The 23,229-nt window shown below is 45.2% G+C and overlaps 1 protein-coding gene across 2 annotated transcripts in view; it reads left to right on the top strand.

The window, feature by feature from the left end:
• LOC124795039 overlaps positions 1-23,229 on the top strand; it is a 397,696-nt gene that overhangs the window by 283,135 nt on the left and 91,332 nt on the right. For both annotated transcript variants that reach the window (XM_047258823.1, XM_047258822.1), the window contains exon 2: positions 13,820-14,001. In XM_047258823.1, the coding sequence (XP_047114779.1) occupies positions 13,828-14,001 (174 nt within the window). In that variant the 5' untranslated portion in view covers positions 13,820-13,827. The remainder of the gene's footprint in view (positions 1-13,819; positions 14,002-23,229) is intronic.

The raw sequence follows: 23,229 nt of genomic DNA, 5'->3' as shown, positions 1-23,229 counted from the left end.
TAAGAACACACAGCCACTTATAACTTACTTTGCATTTTCAGTAGAGGATTTTTCACTATTATGGCGCAGCCGGCCGCGGTGGTCTCGCGGTTCTAGGCGCTCAGTCCGGAGCTGCGCGACTGCTACGGTCGCAGGTTCGAATCCTGCCTCGGGCATGGATGTGTGTGATGTCCTTAGGTTAGTTAGGTTTAAGTAGTTCTAAGTTCTAGGGGACTGATGACCACAGATGTTAAGTCCCATAGTGCTCAGAGCCATTTGAACCATTTGAACTATTATGGCGCAATAGAAGATAGTAAGCAACAGCAAGCCACACTTTACTGAAGGGTTATAGTTTGTCAAGTGGTCGACCATTTGTTTAGATTTTGTGTCCAGTTTTGCTAACCAATCAATGGACTGTATACAAATTTTAGCCCACGAATTTCAATATTTTTTAAGTAAGGAGCCTCTTACGTGCAGGGTAACAAAACATTTGCAAAATTTTGGTAAAATTTGAAGAGCGGTCTGTATTTAATTGAGTGATAGTGGTAACGCTTCAGATCTTGGCAGTGTGATTAAGCAGTTTTCAGTGTGCAGTTTCTGCAAGTTTTATACCATTTTATTGGCTATACCGTATTTGCTCCAAGCGGCGCTCAAAGTCGTCACTAAATTTCGTCGCGCCAAAGTGGCTTAATCTCTTCACGTAGTCGGTTTATGAAGCTGTCCTTTTGTAATCTCGCTCTGCAGTAGCTTGTTTATAGCGTTTTGCCTCTTTTGTGTTTATAGTTTTTGAGCTATATGGGGGAGAAGAGGGCTAAAATCGACCGAAGAAGATTTCCTGCAGTAATAAATAACTTTTAAACACTTTTATATCGAAAGAAACACGTGATTCATTCTTCCGTTAATCACCTTCCAAAGAGCATTATTTTCTCTACATAATATCATATCTGCCATGATTAATTCTTGCCCCAAAAGGTCTATAACTACCCAATAAACTTGCCCAAGGAAATTACCATTTCGGAGCATCATATGACACTACTTGTTGGGAAGAAGAACTAAATGCAAGCACAAATTTAGCAGTTTGAACCATCTTACACAAGTAAATGTAATCGACTGGGAGAAAATGAAACCACATTTTTATCTTTACAGGTACTTCCAAGTGCATGTATCGTCACATTCTTACTTGTAGTAGTTATCGGTGTAATTTCATTGCAAAGTTTCCTTGAAGAACACTAAATTTAAGAGAGTTTTTGGGGTATATGGCGCTGATAACATTATCGCATCATTCTCTTCCAAGAATAACTGCCAACTTTGGGGATACAGAAATCAGTAAATGAATATATTTTGCATATTCTCATTGACTGGTGTCTTATGGGAAAATTTCGGTATGATGGGGTAATTCCTTACTTAGGCAAAAAGTATTCATTGCACCAAAAAAGTAATTATGTATGGATTTCACATCTGACAGGAATCTCTTTAAGTAGCTGGGAACACTAACCACATGCTTACAGTATATTTATTCACTTATGAAACCTGTAATCACGAATCCACCTGAATTTGGGGATAACAAACATATTAAAAAGTACATCGCTATAAGACTGTGCGGCTGGTCCCGGCGTAGGTTCGAGTCCTCCCTCGGGTGTGTGTGTGTGTGTTTGCTCTTAGGATAATTTACGTTAAGTAGTGTGTAAGCTTAGGGACTGGTGACCTTAGCAGTTAAGTCCTATAAGATTTCACACACATTTGAACATTTTTTAACACTATAAGAAAAAAACTCTGCATTACCTTTTAATGAATCTAACTCTGACACATAACGGGATGGAATATGCCATTATAAAACTCTTCCAAACGTACCCATGTAAATAAAACGTCTGACAGATAGCAAAAGTATCATCATATGTTTCTCCTTCACAACTCTTTCCACAACATAGAGGAATTCTGGAATAGAAATAGTCATTTTTACAGAAGGATCCTGCAAATGGCCACCATGTAATCACAACCACAGCATGGTTAGCATGGTGATAATTTATGCATTATTATGTATCCACTTCAGCTTGTTTGTTGTTTTTTTTCTGCAGCCAAACCTCCTGCAAATACAGCACATAATTTACTACTTATCTCTTCTGCAGACTCGTAATTCCCATGAAGTTGACTACACCCCTAAGTATACACTATTCGCCTTGCTTCCATGCATCCACACTTCAATACCTAACCTGTTGCCCAGGGGAAAATAATTGTTAAAGGCTTGCTTGTGCCATACATACTTGGAGGTATTAACCAACCTGAAAACATACTACTCGTAATAGGTATAATTACTAGTCTGAAAATTGAGTAAATACTGATGCAGTGTTGTTCAGTATGTTGTCCTTAGTCATCAACAGAATTATTGTCACTTGTACCTGTAACAAATGGTACATATGACTGCGAAAATTGCAAGACAGACAGAAAATAGACATGTATCAGTCGACAGAAAATCTCTTCAACTTTTTAACTCACGTTACTGGTGCTCAATATGGGCACCACTTACACGGTGGCAAACGTCAGTACCTGTCTCCATGAGCTGACTCAAGCTGCCAGGAAAATTGCGACAAAAGCCCACTTTAGGAATCTGTTCATTGGGGTAGCCTATCTGCAGGTCCGAACTGCTGCTAATGCTGAGTACATGTTGAAGGAGATCAAACAGCTAAGGTCTTCAGTCTCCTGTTAACCCCCCCCCCCCCCTCCTCCTGCCCACCTCTCCAGAACAGAGCAGTGTTCCCAGTCTGTTTGCGCATTGAGTAAATTCTGGGTGAAAGTGAACTAGTTCTTTCCGCAGCGTGTACCTGAGGCGAACACTGGAACCAGCCGGGTATTCATCTAGTGAGATGTGGGGAAACCGCCTAAAAACTACATCCAAGCTACTGGCACATCGATCTCTCGTCATTTTTCTGCCGGGCGGGTTCGATCCGGGCCCGGCCGACCTCCCGTTCCCGCAAGCAGTTGTTTTAACACCGCCACCGGGGCGTGTCGGGATCCGGTCTAATTCGGTACGACATTACGGAGCGGATAATTGTCTATATGTTCATACATGCCTACCCCCTAGAGAAACGACGCCACTGCGCTTGCTATAAATCTAAACTTGGAGAGACATTCTATCTGCTGCAATGTGTATTTTGACTATTTCTTGTAGTTCTCGCACAGTCGTCTTCTGAAATCACATCGTAACGTTTATTGCGAATATGATCCAAGGAACAAGTAACTGGATAATTGGGTAGCAAAGCTGATTGTCTTTCCATGGCAAAGCAAGGAAGATTAGGATTCAACGATCCATTGACACCGAGGTTATTAGAAACGGAGTACGGGCTCGGATTGTATCAAGCATGGGGAAGGAAACTGGCCGTGACCTTTCGAAGGAACCATACCGGCATTTGTCTCGAGCGATTTAGAGAAATCACGGTAAACACAAATCTGGGTGGACAGACGCGGATTTGAACTGTCGTCCGCCCGGTTGCGAGTCTACTGTATTACTCACTGCTCCACCTCTCTCGGCTTGCCAGGCGAGAACCACCATGATATATTTCCTGAGGATATTTATGTTCCGTCATTACAACTACAAGAAAATGCGTATTTTGTTTATTAAAGTAAAGCAGCATCAGTGACCTTTAATTAAAGATATTTACAGTTTCATTTATTTTTTACATCGAAAAGTAATTAGTTAACAAATTGTTGGTTTTTGCGTGCAGTAATTTCTGCTTGGTTTTTCGCTTACATCAGGAAATTCCGTCTGTTGGCACGTCTTTAGTTTCTTTCTTCATTAGACACTGATAGCTGTGGTCTGCTTCCGTAATATAATAGACAGGGGGTGGAAAAAATGGGAATGGAAATGAGCGTTTGGCGTCATTGGCCGGGAGGCCGCGTTTGGGGCAGGTCCGGCCGCCTTGGTGCAGGTCTTATTACATTCGACGCCACACTGGGCGACCTGCGCACCGGATGGGGATGAAATGAGGATGAAGACAATACAACACCCACTCCCTGAGCGGAGAAAATCTCCGACTCAGCCGGGAACCGAATCCGGGCCTGCAGGACGGCAATCCGTCAGGCTGACCACTTTCTTTGTTTTATTGTTGTCATTCTGTTCGTCGCACTTGTTCGGTGCAGATGTCCCATGATACCCGTTCAAGTTCAGTGTTGAGCCGTTGACTCAGTTTTTTTATTACAGAGGGCAGCTAACCCTCTGACCTAACACGCTGAGCTACCGTGCCGGCAACCACGCAGCTATTGGGGCGGACAATATACATCGGTGAGTGACAACTATTTACAACATACCACAGCAGTATTGGGGAAGTTGAGACGAACATACAGGACACTTGTGGTCTGTCGGGTAAGGAAATTTATCTGAAACTGGCCTACAAGAACTACCTCAGCTACACCGCATGGGCGTCGCGCGAGACTTTCAGTATTCTCTCACTACCTGCGCGTAAGCTATTCGTCCTCCAGTGAATAGGACGTTCTTTGTAATAAACTGAAGGTAGTTTGATTTCGTACTGGGATACATTTTGCTTGAGGCCGCGTTTTTAGAGTTATTTAAGAAAAAGGTACGGAAGTAGCGTTCAAACGCCCCTCAACGGTCAGGAATTTTAGTATGTTGTTCATGACAATCTCTCCTACCACTGTACAGAAACTTGCGATTACGCGAATTATTTTTCATATTTTACCTTTTTTGGTCTTCATTACTGGTCTATTAGTACGCCACCGACTTAGTCGTGCACTTGCAAATTCTAAAATTGTCGTTTGTGTAAATTTTACCTCACAGTTTTGTGAATTTTAACAGCGCAAAATTAACGATTAGATCGTTTTGTTTGCCGCGTCTTCCTGATCTGTGGCATCTCTGCCGAAAGGGCAATGGCTCAAATGGCTCTGAGCACTATGGGACTTAACATCTATGGTCATCAGTCCCCTAGAACTTAGAACTACTTAAACCTAACTGTTATGTCCTAGCCAGTAATGCCAACCGAGCCCGCTGCCAAAAGGTTGGCAGCATCAAAGTACGGACGCCGTCCGCATAAGCAGCGCCAGCGAGACAGGAAATCGCCGCAAGTCTGCGCGCGCCACCGCTGGCTTCTGGCTTCTTAAGCGCTGGAGTCGCGAGCGCTAGGACAGTTCTGTATTCGCCGCTCAGTTGTATACTCGCCACCGAATCGTGTACTTGCTAGTCAGTTGTGTGTTCATCGCAGCAGAGTTGTTGTTTGTCGTCAGCCGACGCTGACCTAGCCGCTCCGACTCGAACTAGACAGATTTCTGTAGACACCGAGTTCACTACTGTGTTTCTGTATCTTCATGAATAAAGATAAGTACCGACTTATTTAATCAGAGTGTTTGGGGTTTCATCTTTCTGTTTACTGTTCCAGCGGACCGGTCGGCCCGCTATTAAAAGTGTGGCGGTGACTTCGTAAGCCATTTCTGCAGCCAAAGTGTTTGTCGCTACGAACACCGCCACAAAACTAACTAACCTAAGGACATCACACAACACCCAGCCATCACGAGGCAGAGAAAAACCCTGACCCCGCCGGGAATCCGAAAGGGCACAATGCTGGTGCACGCACAAGTGTTTCGGAGCACACCGTGCGTCGTCCATTGTGGAACATGGAGCTAAGCAGCAGACCATCCCTACGTGTTCACATATTGATCCAACGACATCGTCAATTACGATTGCAGTGACCACGATCGGGATTCGACCGTCGATCAGGGGGCTCTTCGGATGAACCACATTTCTGCTACACTAGGTCGACGGTCACCGCCACAAACGCCGTCATCGAGGTGAACGGCGGCTCGAAACGTGCAGCGCGCCGTGGACGCGGGCTGATAGGAGCAATATTATGCAATGGGAGACATTCTCCTGCGCTTGCGTGGGACCTGTGCAAGTAATCTAAGACACGCTGACAGCTGCAAACCACCTTCATCCCTTCCTGCTCCATGTCTTCCCCGACGGCGATGTCGTCTTTCAACAGTATTCTTGTCCGCGTCTCGGAGGCAGAACCATGGTACAGTGGTTTGAGGACCATTATACTGAACTCACGTTGATGTCTCGACGACCAAATTCGGCCGATGTAAATCCTAAGGAATCCATCTGGATCGCTATCAGGCGCCATCACTGCGTACGCAAATCGGCGACCCGCTATTTACGCGAATTACACGAGCTGCGCATAGACATCTAATGACACATACCTCCACAAACCCACCATCAAACTGTCGGATCCCTGATTGCAGAATTAGTAAGGTATTTCGTTCCAAAGATGGACAAACAAGCTATTAAACAGGTGATAATAAAGTTTTTGCTCATCAGTGTATGCAATAAAATAATAATCGTATTTACAATGAAGCAGTTAGTGTCAGACGCTCTCTGTCATTTAGGCAATGATGAGCAGACTGAATGATTTTTGTACGCTCTCTGATAAAGTCCACAAATTATCCTCGAAATTTACGTGGAAGCTTAGTCAACTCATTCGTCTAAAGAAATTGAACAAAAAAATGTTTGCTCGACTATGACTTACATGGTTTTCGGCTACCGACAGCCACCTGTGTAGTGGAAGTACTCTTAGAAGTAAACCTGCATATTCAGTGTTCGGCAGTGCGAGTGATCTCCAATCGGCTTTTGTACAAGATTCATTCTTTCAACACACCTCAGGGCGTCTTGTCATTTTACGGCAAAAAGAGTTGTCGAGAGCGATACAAAACAGTGAACATCTGCGACGTAGTGGCCGCCCGTGGTCAACAATACCAGCTAATGGTCGACACCAACAAATTTTGGGTTATAGGTACCCGCAGGAGACTGAAGCAGAACTGCGCGCTGGCTTTTTGGCGGGAATAAATTGTGTTGGGAGGGAGAATGGTGGGCTGTATCAACCCAGACAGTACCCAGTCGCGTCCACGCGATTGAGTTGATCTCCAGGCGTCCATTACATACATCAGTACAATCCATTCGAGCGAAAAAGTTAGGAAATGGAAAAGAAGCTGGTTCAGTGGCGTAGAATTTCTACACCGGCGAGTGCGGTATACACTTCCTGATGTAAAGAAAGTGAAGCATCCAGAAGGGGAAGAGGGAAGGAAATGAAACTTCGCGGGTTGAGAGGTATGCGGTATTATTTCAATGATCACACCATCGTGTTAAGTTTATGAAGACTTTTTGCGTACAAGTACGATGTTGCACCCTCTGACCTGGGTTCATGGACTAATTGAGTTGGAAAGGGTGTCATAAAACTTTGTATCCTTTTCTGAAGCAAGCTGGCACACAACTGTTGTAACTGGTCATAACATCTTGAATAATTCCGCTGGGATGGAGTCGACGTCCGACCTGGTCTTGCGTATGTTCTATCAGGAACATATCTGGGGACCTTGTATCTCAACATCACGCAGACATTTCATATAGATCCCTGTCGTGTGTGGATGACCGTTGTCGAAAAAAGGCATTAAGATACCGTCCCATCAGAGGTAACGGTTGTGGTGATGTACCGCTGTGCCGTCAGAGTTCCGTCAGTCACTACCAGCCGTGCCCTGGAGTCATGCCCCAAACCATGACACCGCTGTGCCTCTCCAGAACGTAGAAGTAATGAGGCCTCTCCCCAGGTGTCCGATACACGACGATTCATATCTCAACACAAAACGGGGCCATTTATCAGCTGCCCATACTTCCTGCTCATGGCACCACTCCACCCGCAGCCGTTTGGAACTGTAATTCCCTATTCCGACTGCTGCTGGTCCGATAATCGTACAGAACGATACAGAATCTTGCAGGGAGTCCATTACTTCCAGAACGAAATTTTCACTCTGCAGCGGAGTGTGCGCTGCTGTGGAATTTTTCGTTGTAGATTAAAACTGAGTGCTGGACCGAGACTCGAACTCGCGACCTTTGCCTTTCGCGGGCAAGTGCTCTACCGACTCAGCTACCCAAGCACGACTCACGGCCAAGTCCTCACAGCTTTACTTCTGGCAGTGGAAGGTAGGATACGAGTTACTGGCGGAAGTAAAGTTGTGAGGACGGGGCGTGAGTCGTGCTTGGGGAGCTCAGTCGGTAGAGCACTTGCCCGCAAAAGGCAGAGGTCCCGAGTTCGAGTCAGGGTCCGGCACACAGTTTTAATCTGCCAGTCCATTACTTGTTCTCAGATGCAGGTGTGAAAGTGTTACAATGTGCCTGGCGCACAATACAGCGGTCCTCTTTTGCGTTGGTCAGATGTTGTCGTCCGGAACCTTGACAACGAGTATGCCGGCCCCCACGTTCCCATGCAGCCCAACGTCGAGCAGCTGTCACATCTGAATATCCCACAAATCTAGATCCTGTACGATTTGACCCAACTGGTCCAATGGCGACTCGCAGTGAAGGCCCTATCTGTGGCAGCTGCTGTTAATGCTGTCTCGCACGACTAAGTGGATTCTCCGTGTCCTTCACAGTGATCACTCACGATCTGAGGCTGTTCGCGCCCCTCTTATACCCTACCAGTAACAATTCTAAACATTTTCGACACTCATGCGCTCTGGTGGCCGTTCTACTTGTAGCAGAAATCTGCATCTCTTTTCATGTACATACCCGCCAATGGTGTGTACGTGTACGCAGTTACATTGACATCCGACTATGTCTTCTGGGTACTTCAGATCTTTTTTCAGGCAGTGTATGTCTGAAAAAAAAATGTGTGTGAAATCTTATGGGACTTAACTGCTAAGGTCATCAGTCCCTAAGCCTACACACTACTTAACCTGAATTATCCTAAGGACAAACACACACACCCATGCCCTAGGGAGGGCTCGAACCTCCGCCGGGATCAGCCGCACAGTCCTTGACTGTAGCGCTTAAGACCGCTCGGCTAATCCAAATGTTCAAATGTGTGTGAAATCTTATGGGACTTAACTGCTAAGGTCATCAGTCCCTAAGCCTACACACTGCTTAACCTGAATTATCCTAAGGACAAACACACACACCCATGCCCGAGGGAGGACTCGAACCTCCACGGGGACCAGCCGCACAGTCCATGACTGCAGCGCCTAAGACCGCTCGGGTAATCCAAATGTTCAAATGTGTGTGAAATCTTATGGGACTTAACTGCAAAGGTCATCAGTCCCTAAGCTTACACACTACTTAACCTAAATTATCCTAAGGACAAACACACACACCCATGCCCAAGGGACGACTCGAGCCTCCGCCGGGACCAGCCGCACAGTCCATGACTGCAGCGCCTGAGACCGCTCGGCTAATCCAGCGCGGCAGTGTATGTCTGACACATGATGCTCGTCCTAGCAGACTGTCGAGGCAGTCCGGTACCAATGCACCTTTTAGATGTGAAGTCCGACGATTTCAGAAGAGAAGTGAGTTAGCAGCCGTGTTTTGAACCATACCATGTACTGATTTCGTACGCCTCTCAGCGCTAGCGGGGGGTAACTTGGGGGCTGCTCAATATCGGGACAGGAACTTTCTCCAGTTTTCTTCGCCCTCCTTTCCCATTTCAAGATTGTGCTCCGTCTCTATCGACATCGAGGTCGACGGGAGGTTAAAGTTCTAACATTATATTTCTTACTACACGACTGTCCATTAAAATAGCTAGACCAAGAAGAAATGCAGATGATAAACGGGTATTCATTGGACAAATACATTATACTAGAATTGACATGTGATTACACATTTTCACGCAATTTGGGTGCATAGATCCTCATAAATCAATACCTAGAACAACCACCTCTGGCCTTAATAACGGCCTTGATACGTCTGGGCATTGAGTCAAACAGGGCTTGGATGGCGTGTACAGGTACAGCTGCCCCTGCAGTTTCAACACGATACCACAGTTCATCAAGAGTAGTGACTGGCGTATTGTGACGAGCCAGTTGCTCGGCTACCATTGACCAGACGTATTCAGTTGGTGAGAGATCTGGAGAAAGTGCTGGCCAGGGCAGCGGTCGTGCATTGTCCTGCTGAAATGTAGGGATCCGCAGGGATCGAATCAAGGGTAGAACCACGGCTCGTAACACATCTGAAATGTAACGTCCACTGTCCAAAGTGCCGTCAATGCGAACAAGACGTGACCGAGACGTGTTACCAATGGCACCCCATACCATCACACCGGGTGATACGCCAGTATGGCGATGACGAATACACGCTTCCAATGCGCGTTCACCACGATGTCGCCAAACACGGATGCGACCATCATGATGCTGTAAACAGAACGTGGATTCATCCGAAAAAATGACGTTTTGCCATTCGTGCACCCAGGTTCGTCGTTGAGTACACCATCGCAGGCGCTCCTGTCTGTGATGCAGCGTCAAGGGTAACCGCAGCCATGGTCTCCGAGCTGATAGTCCATGCTGCTGCAAACGTCGTCGAACTGTTCGTGCAGATGGTTGATATCTTGCAAACGTCCCAATCTAGAGACTCAGGGATCGAGACGTGGCTGCACGATCCGTTACAGCCATGCGGATAAGATGCCTGTCATCTCGACTGCTAGTGATATGAGGCCGTTGGGATCCATCATGGCGTTCCGTATTACCTTCCTGAACCCACCGATTACATATTGTGCTAACAGTCATTGGATCTCGACCAATGCGAGCAGCAATGTCATGATACGATAAACCGCAATCGCGATAGGCTACAATCCGACCTTTATCAAAGACGGAAACGTGATGGTTCGCATTTCTCCTCCTTACACGAGGCATCACAACAACTTTTCACCAGGCAACACCGGTCAACTGCTGTTTGTGTATGAGTAATCGGTTGGAAAGTTTCCTCGTGTCAGCACGTTGTAGGTGTCGCCACCGGCGCCAGCCTTGTGTGATGCTCTGAAAAGCTTATCTTTTGCACATCACAGCATCTTCTCCCTGTCGGTTAAATTTCGCGTCTGTAGCACGTCATCTTCGTGGTGTAGCAATGTTAATGGCCAGTAGTGTAATACCGAAACCAGGTTAGAGTCGAAAAAAAACAAGGTTCCGGGTTCGAGTCCCGGTCTGACACGCAACTTTAATTTGGCGGGAGGTTCGGATAATGGTGTTGCTATGTGTGGACACCAGGACGCTAGAGGCTGTCTGCAGCTGCCTGTCGTCACCGCGCAGGGTTGTCTAGGCCTTTCTGTTGTGAACGCGGGGGAGCGCAGCGGGCGCAGGTACCGCACAATGGTCTGTGCCGCGGCCGGGCAGACCCGCTGCCGCCTCTTGCCTCCCGACCTCGCCCCTCCCTCCCGTATTGATCCCCAGCTCCTCCTCCTCCTCCTCCTCCTCCTCCTCCTCCTGGCAACACACACACAGAGAAACACAGACATCACCGGGAATTGCAAACTCCAGCCCTGCCCGAGCGCCGTGTCGGATCGACGCTCTCTCTCTCTCTCTCTCTCTCTCTCTCTCTCTCGGCCCCTGACGGCCTGCCGCACTGCGATACTTGTGCTCCCGCGGCAGAGGGCGCGTCCGCAAAGAAGGCGGCGCAGCCACTCAATTAGCGTCGCGGTCTGACGCTTGTCCCGTCCTGTAACAGCTCCTACCACCCGCTTGATTTAATGTGAGGCTGCCTGGCGCAATCAGGACGTCGACGAGAATAATTTTTCGGGGGGGGGGGGGGGGGGGAGGTCCGCTAAGCGCTAAGTAACCTTTAATAGAATGTCTTGTCGATGCAATAATTTACCAACAGCCGTATGTATTGTAGAAATTTATTTTATTTTATGAACTTCTATGTGCTACCAGTTTCGGCATTACATTGATGCCATCTTCAGGTCCCAATCGTCATGGCCGTAAAATCGCTATACACGGAAGGATCCATATAACTGGATCCGTGAATCGATCGTCCTGCAACAGCTCTTGGTGGCCAGGCGACACAGTCTGTGTGTATAGCGATTTTACGACTATGACGATTGGGACCTGAAGATGGCATCAATGTAATGCGGAAACTGGTAGCACATAGAAGTTCACAAAATAAAATAAATTTCTACAGTACATGCGGCTGTTGATAAATTATTGCATCAAGAAGTTCATGCCAGCCGTCTTACCACGATCCATAATGGATCAACGAAGATTTAATAGAATGAGAGGGAGAAAGTCTCCTAGGTTCCTTAGCACAGGTGATTTGAAGGAGGTGAACAGGGTTCAGTTACTTAAGAATTAAATTTTAAAAAGTATTTTCACAATAGTTTAACCTTTTTCGGAGAAGTGTCTTACAGTGGCTGTCTTTCCTTGCGAATCAGTAAGTACACCCTACACTCTAGACTGACGTCCGCAGAAATTTTTCCAAGAGGTTCAAAACTCCCATTTTGAGTGTAACTAATTGCGTGAGCTTGAAAACGTGTCGTGCCCCAAGAACCGTAAACAATTTTATTCTTTAGGAGTTTAATATGAACTGGAACACTAAACTAATTGCATTAGTTGAACTGCCAACGTTCCTCCATACTTCGTGGTTTAAAAATGGTTCAAATGGCTCTAACCACGATGGAACTTAATATCTGAGGTCGTCAGTCCCCTAGACTTAAAACAACTTAAACCTAACTAACCTAAGGACATCACACACATCCATGCCCGAGGCAGGATGCGAACCTGCGACCGTAGCTGCCGCGTGGTTCCGGACTGAAGCGCCTAGAACAGCTCAGCCACCACGGCCGGCATACTTTGTGGTGTTTCTGTACTTAACTACGTGGCCCTTATTGGTGATTCTCCTGTGAACAATATTATTCTTTAATGATAACAGTTTCGCCATTTAACTGACGGTTGAAAAGGGCTATAGAGCCTAAACTGCAATAAAAGGGCTTAAAAGTGTTACGTCCTTACAGACACTATGGCTATTTCGAATATGTCGCTATTTTCAACAGTTTAACCTTTTTCGGAGAAGCGTCTTACAGTGGCTGTTTATCCTTGCGAATCAATGACTACACCCTTGCACTAAACGACTAGCGGCCGCAGAAATTTTTCCAATATTGTGCAAGGTTAAAAACTCCCATTTTGGATATAAGTAATTCGATGAGCTTGAAAACGTGTCATTGCCCAAGAACAATAGATAATGTTCTTCAAGAATTTTATATAAACTCGAACATTAAACTAATTGCATTAGTTGAACAGAAAACTGCCAGCGTTCCTCCACACTTTATGGTGTGTCTGTACTTAATTACGTGGCGCTTACTCCCGATTTTGTTGTGAACAATATTATTTTCCCATTTGAATGGTTCAAATGGCTCTGAGCACTATGGGACTTAACATCTCAGGTCATCAGTCCCCTAGAACTGAGGACTACTTAGACCTAACTAACCTAAGGACATCACACACACCCATGCCCGAGGCAGGATCCGAACCTGCGACCGTAGCGGTCGCGCGGTTCCAGACTGAAGAGCCTAGAACCGCTCGGCCACACCGGCTGGCTTTTCCAATTTGACTGGTGGTTAAAAAGGGCTATAGAGCCTAAACTGCAAAGGTTATTAAAATGACTTAAACGTATTATTTCCTTACGGACACTACAGCTATTTCGAATCTATCGCTATTTTCAAGTAGGGGTGGGGATTCTTTATTGTCCTATGGCAATTAGCCACTTTGCATGCCGTAGCACATGGTAAGTACGTCATGTCAATGCCGTTTATATCGTATGTCAAATCAATATTAGCTTCCTGATCAATACCAGTCCAACTCTGAACTTAAAACGTGATACATATTTCACCGCAGACGCAGTATGAAATGGCTGTAGAGCTGAAATTGCAATACTGTCCGGCAGGAAGTGTGGGAGCATTCAAAATGTAAAACCTTTATCGTGAAGAGAATTCTACTTCGCAGTGACTCCGAAAAATAGGGAAATTGTCTAAAAATATTAGGCGTTTCGCCGGCATTGTGCTGCGCCATCCTCAGAGTTCGGGTTCGCTTGTTGCAGGTGCAGCGATGGCAGTGCAGCTGCTTGACGAGGACCACCTGGCGATCAGCGCTATCGTCACGGTGGCCATGCAGCTCATCTTCTTCGCAGTGGCCGCCACCTTCCAGTTCGACAAGCTGACCGACTTCGCCGGCGGCACCAATTTCATCATCATCGCCCTCCTGACATTCTTTTTGGGTCAGGTAATGCCGCACCACACAAGACGCCACTACTAGGTTTAACTTTCTGTTGTTGAAATTTTCTCACTTTAAGCCTGAGTATGGACAAGAGAAAGCAGGTTGAATATTAACGTTGATGCTTACGTGATTATGGACGGACCAGATTCTCTGGCGAGATGTAGGCGCCCCGGTGACCTCTCCAGTTGTCAGGATGCTAGAAAATGACCGTGGACGCGCCAGAAACGCCAAAGAAACATTATTAATTCATATCACCTTTATTCCTGCCGAGTACAATGTGGCCTGCGTAACACAGGCTGGCTGAGCTTGGTGATATCAACGACCTTCCCCGAGTCCTCGCTGACCCGTAGCGATGACACCAGCTCCGGGCAGCACCAGTCTTGCTAGCGCAGCGCCACGTGCTGTGACGTAGCGGAGGAATGCCCTTACTTCGGCCGCGCGTGGCTGGAGGCGCCCGGCTGGGCGGCGGCTCGGCTGCTGACAGGAGGCCGCTGGGCGTGGAGGCTCCGGGTTTGAGTCCCGGCGCTGTCGGCACGAGAGGCGTTCTCGTAGTGCGGAGTGTACTCTATCCCACCCCATCTTCTTTCCTGCTCCTCCTGGTGGCTCGTCCGCAGTGGTCGGACGGAACGGGCTGTAATCCCCCAGCGTCGTCGGCTCACCCGGTTGCGACGGCGGATGCACAGGGCCTAGATCCCGCACGATCTCGACAACGGCTCACTGATGTGGTCAGCATTCGCGGCCAGCGAGTCTGCCGCGATGTCTGCTAATCCTGGGTTGATGTTTGACAGCGGCAGCAGAGAGGACCAGAGCTGCTACTGTTTCCTCACGTCTGCTGCTGGATGGGCCGCCCTTACTGCAACATCTCCTTAATAGAGATTAACATGTCGATCACCGAGCTGAGCGCTACGCAGCGTCCCAGTACACATCTAACTGCAAGTGCCTTTTTGCTATCAAAGCTGGCATATTTAAAGGAAGCACGAGCGACGTCCCGACGTCATGCTCGTTTGTAATGAACGCATTCATTCCACTTATACTGCTGATTCACCTGTCGTACTCACCCCTTAGGTGTTCTTGCGACAGATTTACGTGTTGTTACGGCAGACTTACGCGAAGTTGTGAAATGCAGTACAGCTGACGCTATACCTCTGTCTTACACTCTACAAAAGTCTCCATCTAATACAAATCCGCATGCTAAGCAATTCTCTCTTGCCTGTTGTGTGTAACCAGGCCATTGCCCTTGCGTGACGACACATTCCGATATATGTGCAATCCTCTTACCTCTTGGCTAACCTACTGCCTCTGGCTCTCGGCATAGGCAACGAAACTTTGACAATATTCCACGTTTCCAACTCTTTACTATTCTGCGACACTACAGAGACAAGACTGGAGGGTTCATCCATATGTCTTCTAGTGGCGCACTGGATAAACATATTGTAATTCCTTTGTCACTACCTTCTGATAACACTGCTGTTTGTGTAAACTGTCTCGTTTTCAGACTCTGGGTGAACGAGATGTGTGCTATGATGCGACACTTGACTCGCAGTCGTGAACACGGGTTTCAAATCGCCTTCTGATCATCTAGATTTAGACTTAACATGCTAATGCCGCGGTGATTTCTTTGAGAAAGGCACAGACAGTCGTCTTCCCTTGGCCTTCACAAAACTGTACTTCTGCTCCGTCTCTAATGACGAAGTAAGTAGCTCAACACTTCTCTGATGGACTCCTGAGTATCGCTCATCAGTCTAGGGCCCTTGCCAGATACATTCGATAAAAGTAATAGAATTCCAAAGAAGACTAGTGCATTTCGTCACAGGTTCGTTTAGTTGGCACGGAAGTGTCACTGAGATGCTCATACATCTCCAGTGGCAGATGCTACAAGAGAGGCGTTGTACATCAGGCTGTGGCTGACTTAAAAGTCAGAGAGCATATATTCCTAGAAGGGTCAAGTAGCGCATTACTTTCTCCAATACGCACCTCGCGAAAAAACGAAGAAAGTAAAATCAGAGAGACTCGAGCTCACATAGAGGCTTCCCTATGATCACTCCTCTCCCACACTATTCGTGACTGGAACAGAAAAATGGCGGACAGTGACAGCGACTTGCGGTCTATAGATGTGGATAGAAATGAAGAAGTAGAGGACATTGTCGTAGATGTGACAGACCATAATCTTCCATCCTTTCTTCCTTCTTGACCGCTAAACAAGGCATGGCCATTATGATGGCTTGCACATATGTTCGCACTTGAAAGTAACTCACAGGTTATACTACCTGGCAATGCAAATACAAATACAACAAAACGAAATTTACTGCAATTAACAACTGCAAGTGTAGAAAGAATGGATTATTAAAAATAATGGTTGTGGTCGTGAACCCAATGGCAACTAAAATAATGGAAGAATGGCGAAGATACTTAGCCATGTGGCTTTTGCAAAGGAACCATCCCGGCTTTCTCAGTAAAATACCAAGCGAAACTATAAGAATCCTAAATCAGGATAGCTAAGCGGATTTTTGATCTCCGATCCTTTCGAATATAAATCCAGCTCTATCTGATTAGTCATCTCGTTTCATACTGCTTTTAAGACCACATTCGAAGTAAAGATTATCATCCACTAAACATGAGGCGTTGTTTGTGAAGTCATGTTTCGTTCTATATTTTATTCAGCTACTTGATTTCAGTTGCGAGTGATCACGTTTTTATCATTTCTTATCTATCAAATATGTCTACATCCACAGCTTAAGAAGGTCCAAACAAATATCTTCACAAAACTAATTATTTCGCGTGCTTGTGTGTGTGTGTGTGTGTGTGTGTGTGTGTGTGTGTGTGTGTGGAGGCATTCGCTAGTTGTGATGATGTTACTTTTATTCTTTAAAGGGCAGCTTTACCACAAAGTTTCTTCTTTTAATATCCATTATACTGGGTAAGGGGCGGAATTCGTGAATTCGAAATGAAATAGTGAAGGCTACAGTTAAATGTCTCTTCGGCCGTATTTGGAGTTATTTCTCCTGCGTTCAATTCAATTGTAACATTGGTTTTCGGTCCGAATTTTTTATCTCAAGACACCTTCAGATATTCACATAAACCTGTGATTAACTTAATTAATATATTGTTCATAAATTTTGATTCTGGCTGAGGTTTCGCCACATAACCACAATCATTCTGTTGTGTTGCGCATTTAGAAGCATGGACTTGGAATTGTTGTCCGGTTTTTACGGAAAGAGATACACTTTTAAGTTAAAATTGTTGCTGATAGTAGATTGTGCCGATTATCTATTGAGATTTGAGTGACATCTGACACGAAACAGAGTGACTGAGATAGATTTTTAAGATCTGTGCGCTATGCTTATAACAGAAAAATTTAACAGCACTTACGAAGTGGTCTTTAGATAAGTTTTATTCCAGACTTTGTCAGATATGTTTCGTACCTCTGCTTATGCAGGTCTCCATCTACTTGCGGAATTACTAGATTGAAGTTATGACTAGAATTCTAGACTGAATAATGTACACGAGGAAAGCTTAGCTGTTCGATTATTTGGTCCGCAAAAGTTAGATTGATAGACCTTGCCACAGATGGTTATGTATAGTGTCCATATCTCACCGTTACATGCGAAAGCCGGGGAGAGGCCTAGATCTGCTGCTCATTCGAGGAAAAATTGAAGTGGCACTATTTTCTTGACTTGCCTAAATGTCCGTGAAAACAATTCGCGCTTAAAGGATAAACGAGTCATCGAGTCCAGAAAATGTCGCAAAGGTGCGCACAGGAGATACATGCCAGATATTTTTCTCTGAACTACTTTGCGGTAATAGACGGGAATAGCCATTCTTACTACTGTCCATAAGGTGAGCCCAAGCACAACGGGATACGGGTCAGTCTACCACACAGGCGCAACCCGTCACGACCGCAACTACCTAATTGAGTCTTTCCGACGGCATGAAGTAATTAAAGAAGAGATTGGTTTACTTAAATAACATTTTTGCGTTTGACGAGGTCTTTCGCCGGTTCACTTACTGTGGTGTGGTTTTTGACAGCTCTGAAAGTCTGAAACAATAGCTCTTACATATATCTTAAGGGAAACGGCGACATCTCCTGCTTGCGTCTACATTGCGCAACAGAATTTAAGGACAACTTTTTCGAAAGCCCGCAATTCCCACACACTGAGATGCTTACGTTTGAAATTTAGCTCAAAGGTGAGTACAACTTTCCTCTGTAATGGTGCAAAACCGTGGAGCCCTGTGACAGTACGTGGTCGGCACATGAGAAAAAAAGGCCACACCTCAGACGTTTATGTGACGTGTAATGTGGGTTAATGGTGTCATATAGGCACCGAATTTCACCACAAATCTACCCAACGCCAGCGTGAGCATGTCACACTATGTTGAGGCCGTCACATCCCTGGGTACCCAAATTTCGTCCCTCCCTTTGAGGACTCTGCCACGGACGTTAGAACAGCGACACAAAGTGGTGAAATCACGCAGTTTTCTTACGGGTGGCCGAGGAAAACACTCCAGATACGCTGTCGCTCAGAATCGGCACGAAATGCCTTTGCTGGTGGTGGCATAATCGACCTCAATGAAATGGCAAAGATTCCCTCTATGATTGCCTAGTTTGACAAAACCTCGATGGTACCCGCCCACCTTTGTTGATAATTTTAAAAACTTACCTGTACAGACAGGACTAATGACGAAGGTCTAACCCCTTGCAAACCGACAACCCATTCGCCACTTTTCGATTCCAGATGGCCTACTATAAGGCGCAAGAGCAGCAGTGCAGTGGCCAAAGAGCAGCAGTGTACCCTGCCTGCAGGCGCCTGGTACCCTCGTCACGGGTTCTGTCTGTACAGGTACGTTTTTGAGGCCCGCAAAAAAACGCGGATGGGTCGCACCGACCCTTTTACCGAAACGGGAGGACACAAAAGGACCCTTTGGAGTTTTATTCGCGCAGTCGCACTCTGTCCGCCTCTGCCGCTGTGATTTCGATACAGCAAGCTGCGAAACAGGTGGGATGAAAAAGCTTAGTATCACAACAGAACTCGAACTCTTCGAACTGTTTACGTCACAGTTGTAGATGAAGATGAAATACTAGATATGATACTGCGTGAAGAGTTTGACAGAGCACTGAAAGACCTAAGTCGAAACAAGGCCCCGGGAGTAGACAACATTACATTAGAACTACTGACAGCCTTGGGGGAGCCAGGCCTAACAAAACTCTACCATCTAGTGAGCAAGATGTATGAGACAGGCGAAATACCCTCAGACTTCAAGAAGAATATAATAATTCCAGTCCCAAAGAAAGCAGGGGTTGACAGATGTGAAAATTACCGAACTATCAGTTTAATAAGCCACGGTTGCAAAATACTAACACGAATTCTGTAGAGACGAATGGAAAAACTGATAGAAGCCGATCCCGGGGAAGATCAGTTTGGATTCCGTAGAAATGTTGGAACACATAAGGCAATACTAACCCTACGGCTTACCTTAGAAAACAGATTAATGAAAGGCAAACCTACGTTTCTACCATTTGTAGACTTAGAGAAAGCTTTTGACAATGTTGACTGGAATATTCTCTTTCAAATTCCGAAGGTGGCAGGGGTAAAATACAGGGAGCGAAAGGCTATTTACAATTTGAACAGAAACCAAATGGCAGTTATAAGAGTCGAGGGGCATGAAAGGAAAGCAGTGGTTGGGAAGGGAGTGAGACAGGGTTGTAGCCTATCCCCGATGTTATTCATCCTGTATATTGAGCAAGCTGTAAAGGCAACAATAGAAAAATTTGGAGTACGAATTAAAATCCATGGAGAAGAAATTAAAACTTTGAGGTTCGCCGATGACATTGTAATTCTGTTAGAGACAAAAGGACGTAGAAGAGCAGTTGAACGCAATGGACAGTGTCTTGAAAGGAGGATATAATATGAACATCAACAAAAGCAAAATGAGGATAATGGAATGTAGTCTAATTAAGTCTGGTGATGCTGAGGGAATTAGATTAGGAAATGAGACACTTAAAGTAGTAAAGGAGTTTTGCTATTTGGGGAGCAAAATAACTGATGATGGTCGAAGTAGAGAGGGTATAAAATGTAGACTGGCCATGGCAAGGAAAGCGTCTCTGAGGAAGAGAAATTTGTTAACATCGAGTATAGATTTAAGTGTCAGGAAGTCGTTTCTGAAAGTATTTGTATGGAGTGTAGCCATGTATAGAAGTGAAACATGGACGATAAATAATTTGGACAAGAAGAGAATAGAAGCTTTTGAAATGTGGTGCTACAGAAGAATGCTGAAGATTAGATGGGTATATCACATAACTAATGAGGAGGTATTGAATAGGATGGGGGAGAAGAGAAGTATTTTTTTTTAATAGGATGGGGGAGAAGAGAAGTTTTTTTTTTGTGGAAGGAGACCAGACAGCGAGGTCATCGGTCTAATCGGATTAGGGAAGGACGGGGAAGGAAGGCGGCTGTGCCCTTTGAAAGGAACCATCCCGGCATTTGCCTGGAGCGATTTAGGGAAATCACGGAAAACCTAAATCCGCATGGCCGGACGCGGGATTGAACCATCGTCCTCCCGAATGCGAGTCCAGTGTCTAACCACTGCGCCACCTCGCTCGGTGCGATTAGGAGAAGTTTGTGGCACAACTTGACCTGAAGAAGGGATCGTTTGGTAGGACATGTTCTGAGGCACCAAGGGATCACCAACTTCGTATTGGAGGGCAGCGTGGAGGGTAAAAATCGTAGAGGGAGACCAAGAGATGAATACACTAAGCAGATTCAGAAGGATGTAGGTTGCAGTAAATACTGGCAGATGAAGAAGCTTGCACAGGATAGAGTAGCATGGAGAGCTGCATCAAACGAGTCTCTGGACTGAAGACCACAACAACTACACAACGTCACAGTTCTGGAAATCTCTGGTTCTGTACGATCTTCCGATTACCCCGCGAACAAAAGACTATTGTTTGTACTATGTCCATGACCAGTCTTTAATGTACTATGGATTGTAATAGTAAACATAGAATCACGGACTACAGTATCTTCTATGGTGCAGGCCAACTAATAAATAAATAACGCCAACTAATAAATAAATAAGAGATTTCAATCGTGATTCTGTCGAATTCTCGAGCATTTGTTCGTCCCGCAATCTAGTGACGTCTAATGGTACTATCTCCAAAACTGGTCTTGATGTGGTAATTTATTCTCACGGTAGCAATTACAGACTGTTTACTAAGATATATTTCGTTGGTTATGCAAATAATTCTTGATTAATTTTCTTCCTTGTTTCATCTGAATGTTGCCATATGTTTTCAAAGTGACCTGTGACGTTTTTATGTGCTGTTACAACGGTATTTATACAAAAATTAAGATGCTATTTAGCAGTCCACATGCTAAATCGTTTGTCTTGCCAAAAAATGAAACAGTGACTTGGTTTAGTCAAGTAACTTTTTTCAGAGGACAACATTTTCGCCTTTACCTGTTACCTCTATTTAAAAATCAGCATAAATGTTTACATAAATTTCCGGAATGAGATTCAGAAGGAGAATCCCAAGGAAATGTAATACATCCACATAATAAATGGCTTATAAAACAATTGCTCGACCGATTATTAAGGTTCATCAGTCTGGGACCCTTGTCAAGCTGCATTAATAGAAGAGATTGTGAAGATTCAAAGAATAGTGGCGCTTGTCTGCACGGTAATCATTTAGTCAGCGCGAGAGAGTTACGAAGACACCCAAGTAATTCCTGTGCCAGACGGTACGAGAGAGGTGAGGTGCATCACGGAGAGATAAACTAGTAAAGTCCTGAGAGAGAACATTCCAGGATGACTCGGGAAACGTGTTACTTCCTGCTACAAACGTTTTACGAAATGACAACGACAAGAAAGTCTGCTAAATTGGAGTTCATACGAAGGTTTACCAATAATTATGCTTTTCACGTGCCGTTAGTAAAGATACGAGGTGTGGTTTCCGTTCCTGGAGTGCCGACACCTTGCTGTTTGAAGGGCCGTCCAGTACGGGGATGACGTCGTAGGGCTCCCCGCTTTCGCTCCATTACAGAGAAAGGTAGTACTCATCTTTGAGCCAGATTTCAAACTTAAATCTACTCCTACATCCACATCGATACTCTGCAAACCACGTTCAAGTGCCTGGCAAAGGGTTCATCGAACCACCTTCACAATTCTCTATTATTCCAATCTCGTATAGCGCGTGGAAAGAACGAACACCTATATCTTTCCGTACGACCTCTGATTTCCCTTATTTTATCGTGGTGATCTTTTCTCACTATGTAGGTCGGAGTCAACAAAATGTTTTCGCATTCGGAGGAGAAAGGTGGTGGTTGTAATTTCGTGAGAAGATTCCGTCGCAACGAAAAACGCCTTTCTTTCAGTGATGTCCAGCCCAAATACTGTATCATTTCTGTGACACTCTCTCGCATATTTCGCGTTAATACAAAACGTGCTTCGCTTCTTTGAACTTTTTCGATGTACTCCGTCAGTCCTATCTGGTAAGGATCCCACACCGCACAGCAGTATTCTAAAAGAGGACGAACAAGCGTAATGCAGGCAGCCGCCTTAGTACATCTGTTACAATTTCTAAGTGTCCTGCCAATAAAATGCTGTCTTGATTAGCCTTTCCCACAACATTTTCTATGTGTTCCTTCCAATTTAATACCTAGGTATTTAGTTGCATTTACGGCATTTAGATTAGACTGATTTACCGTGTAACCGAAGTTTAAAGAATTCCTTTTAGTACTCATGTGAATGACCTCACACTTTTCGTTATTTAGGGTCAATTTCAATTTTCGCACCATTCAGATATTTTTTCTAAATCGTTTTGCAATCCGTTTTGGTCTTCTGATAAGTTTATTAGTCAATAAACGACAACGTCATCTGCAAACAACCGAAGACGGCTGCTCACATTGTCTCCCAAATCGTTTATATAGATAAGGAACGCCAGAAATCACTTCTGTTTTACTCAATGACTTTCCGTTAATTACTACATCTCTGACAGGAAATCACAAAACCAGTCACATAACTGAGATGATATTCCATAAGCACGCTATTTCACTACTAGCCGCTTGTGTGGTACCGTGTCAAAAGCCTTTCGGAAATGCAGAAATAAGGAATCGATCTGAAATCCCTCGTCAATAGCACTCAACACTTCATGTGAATAAAGAGTTAGTTGTGTTTTCTTCGAGGTAATTCATAATGTTCGAAACACAATATATGCTCCAGAATCCTGATCAAAAAATG

This window comes from Schistocerca piceifrons, chromosome 4 (assembly GCF_021461385.2).
Source record: "Schistocerca piceifrons isolate TAMUIC-IGC-003096 chromosome 4, iqSchPice1.1, whole genome shotgun sequence".
Lineage (NCBI taxonomy): Eukaryota > Metazoa > Arthropoda > Insecta > Orthoptera > Acrididae > Schistocerca > Schistocerca piceifrons.
This window is presented reverse-complemented; position numbering and strand designations above follow the sequence as displayed.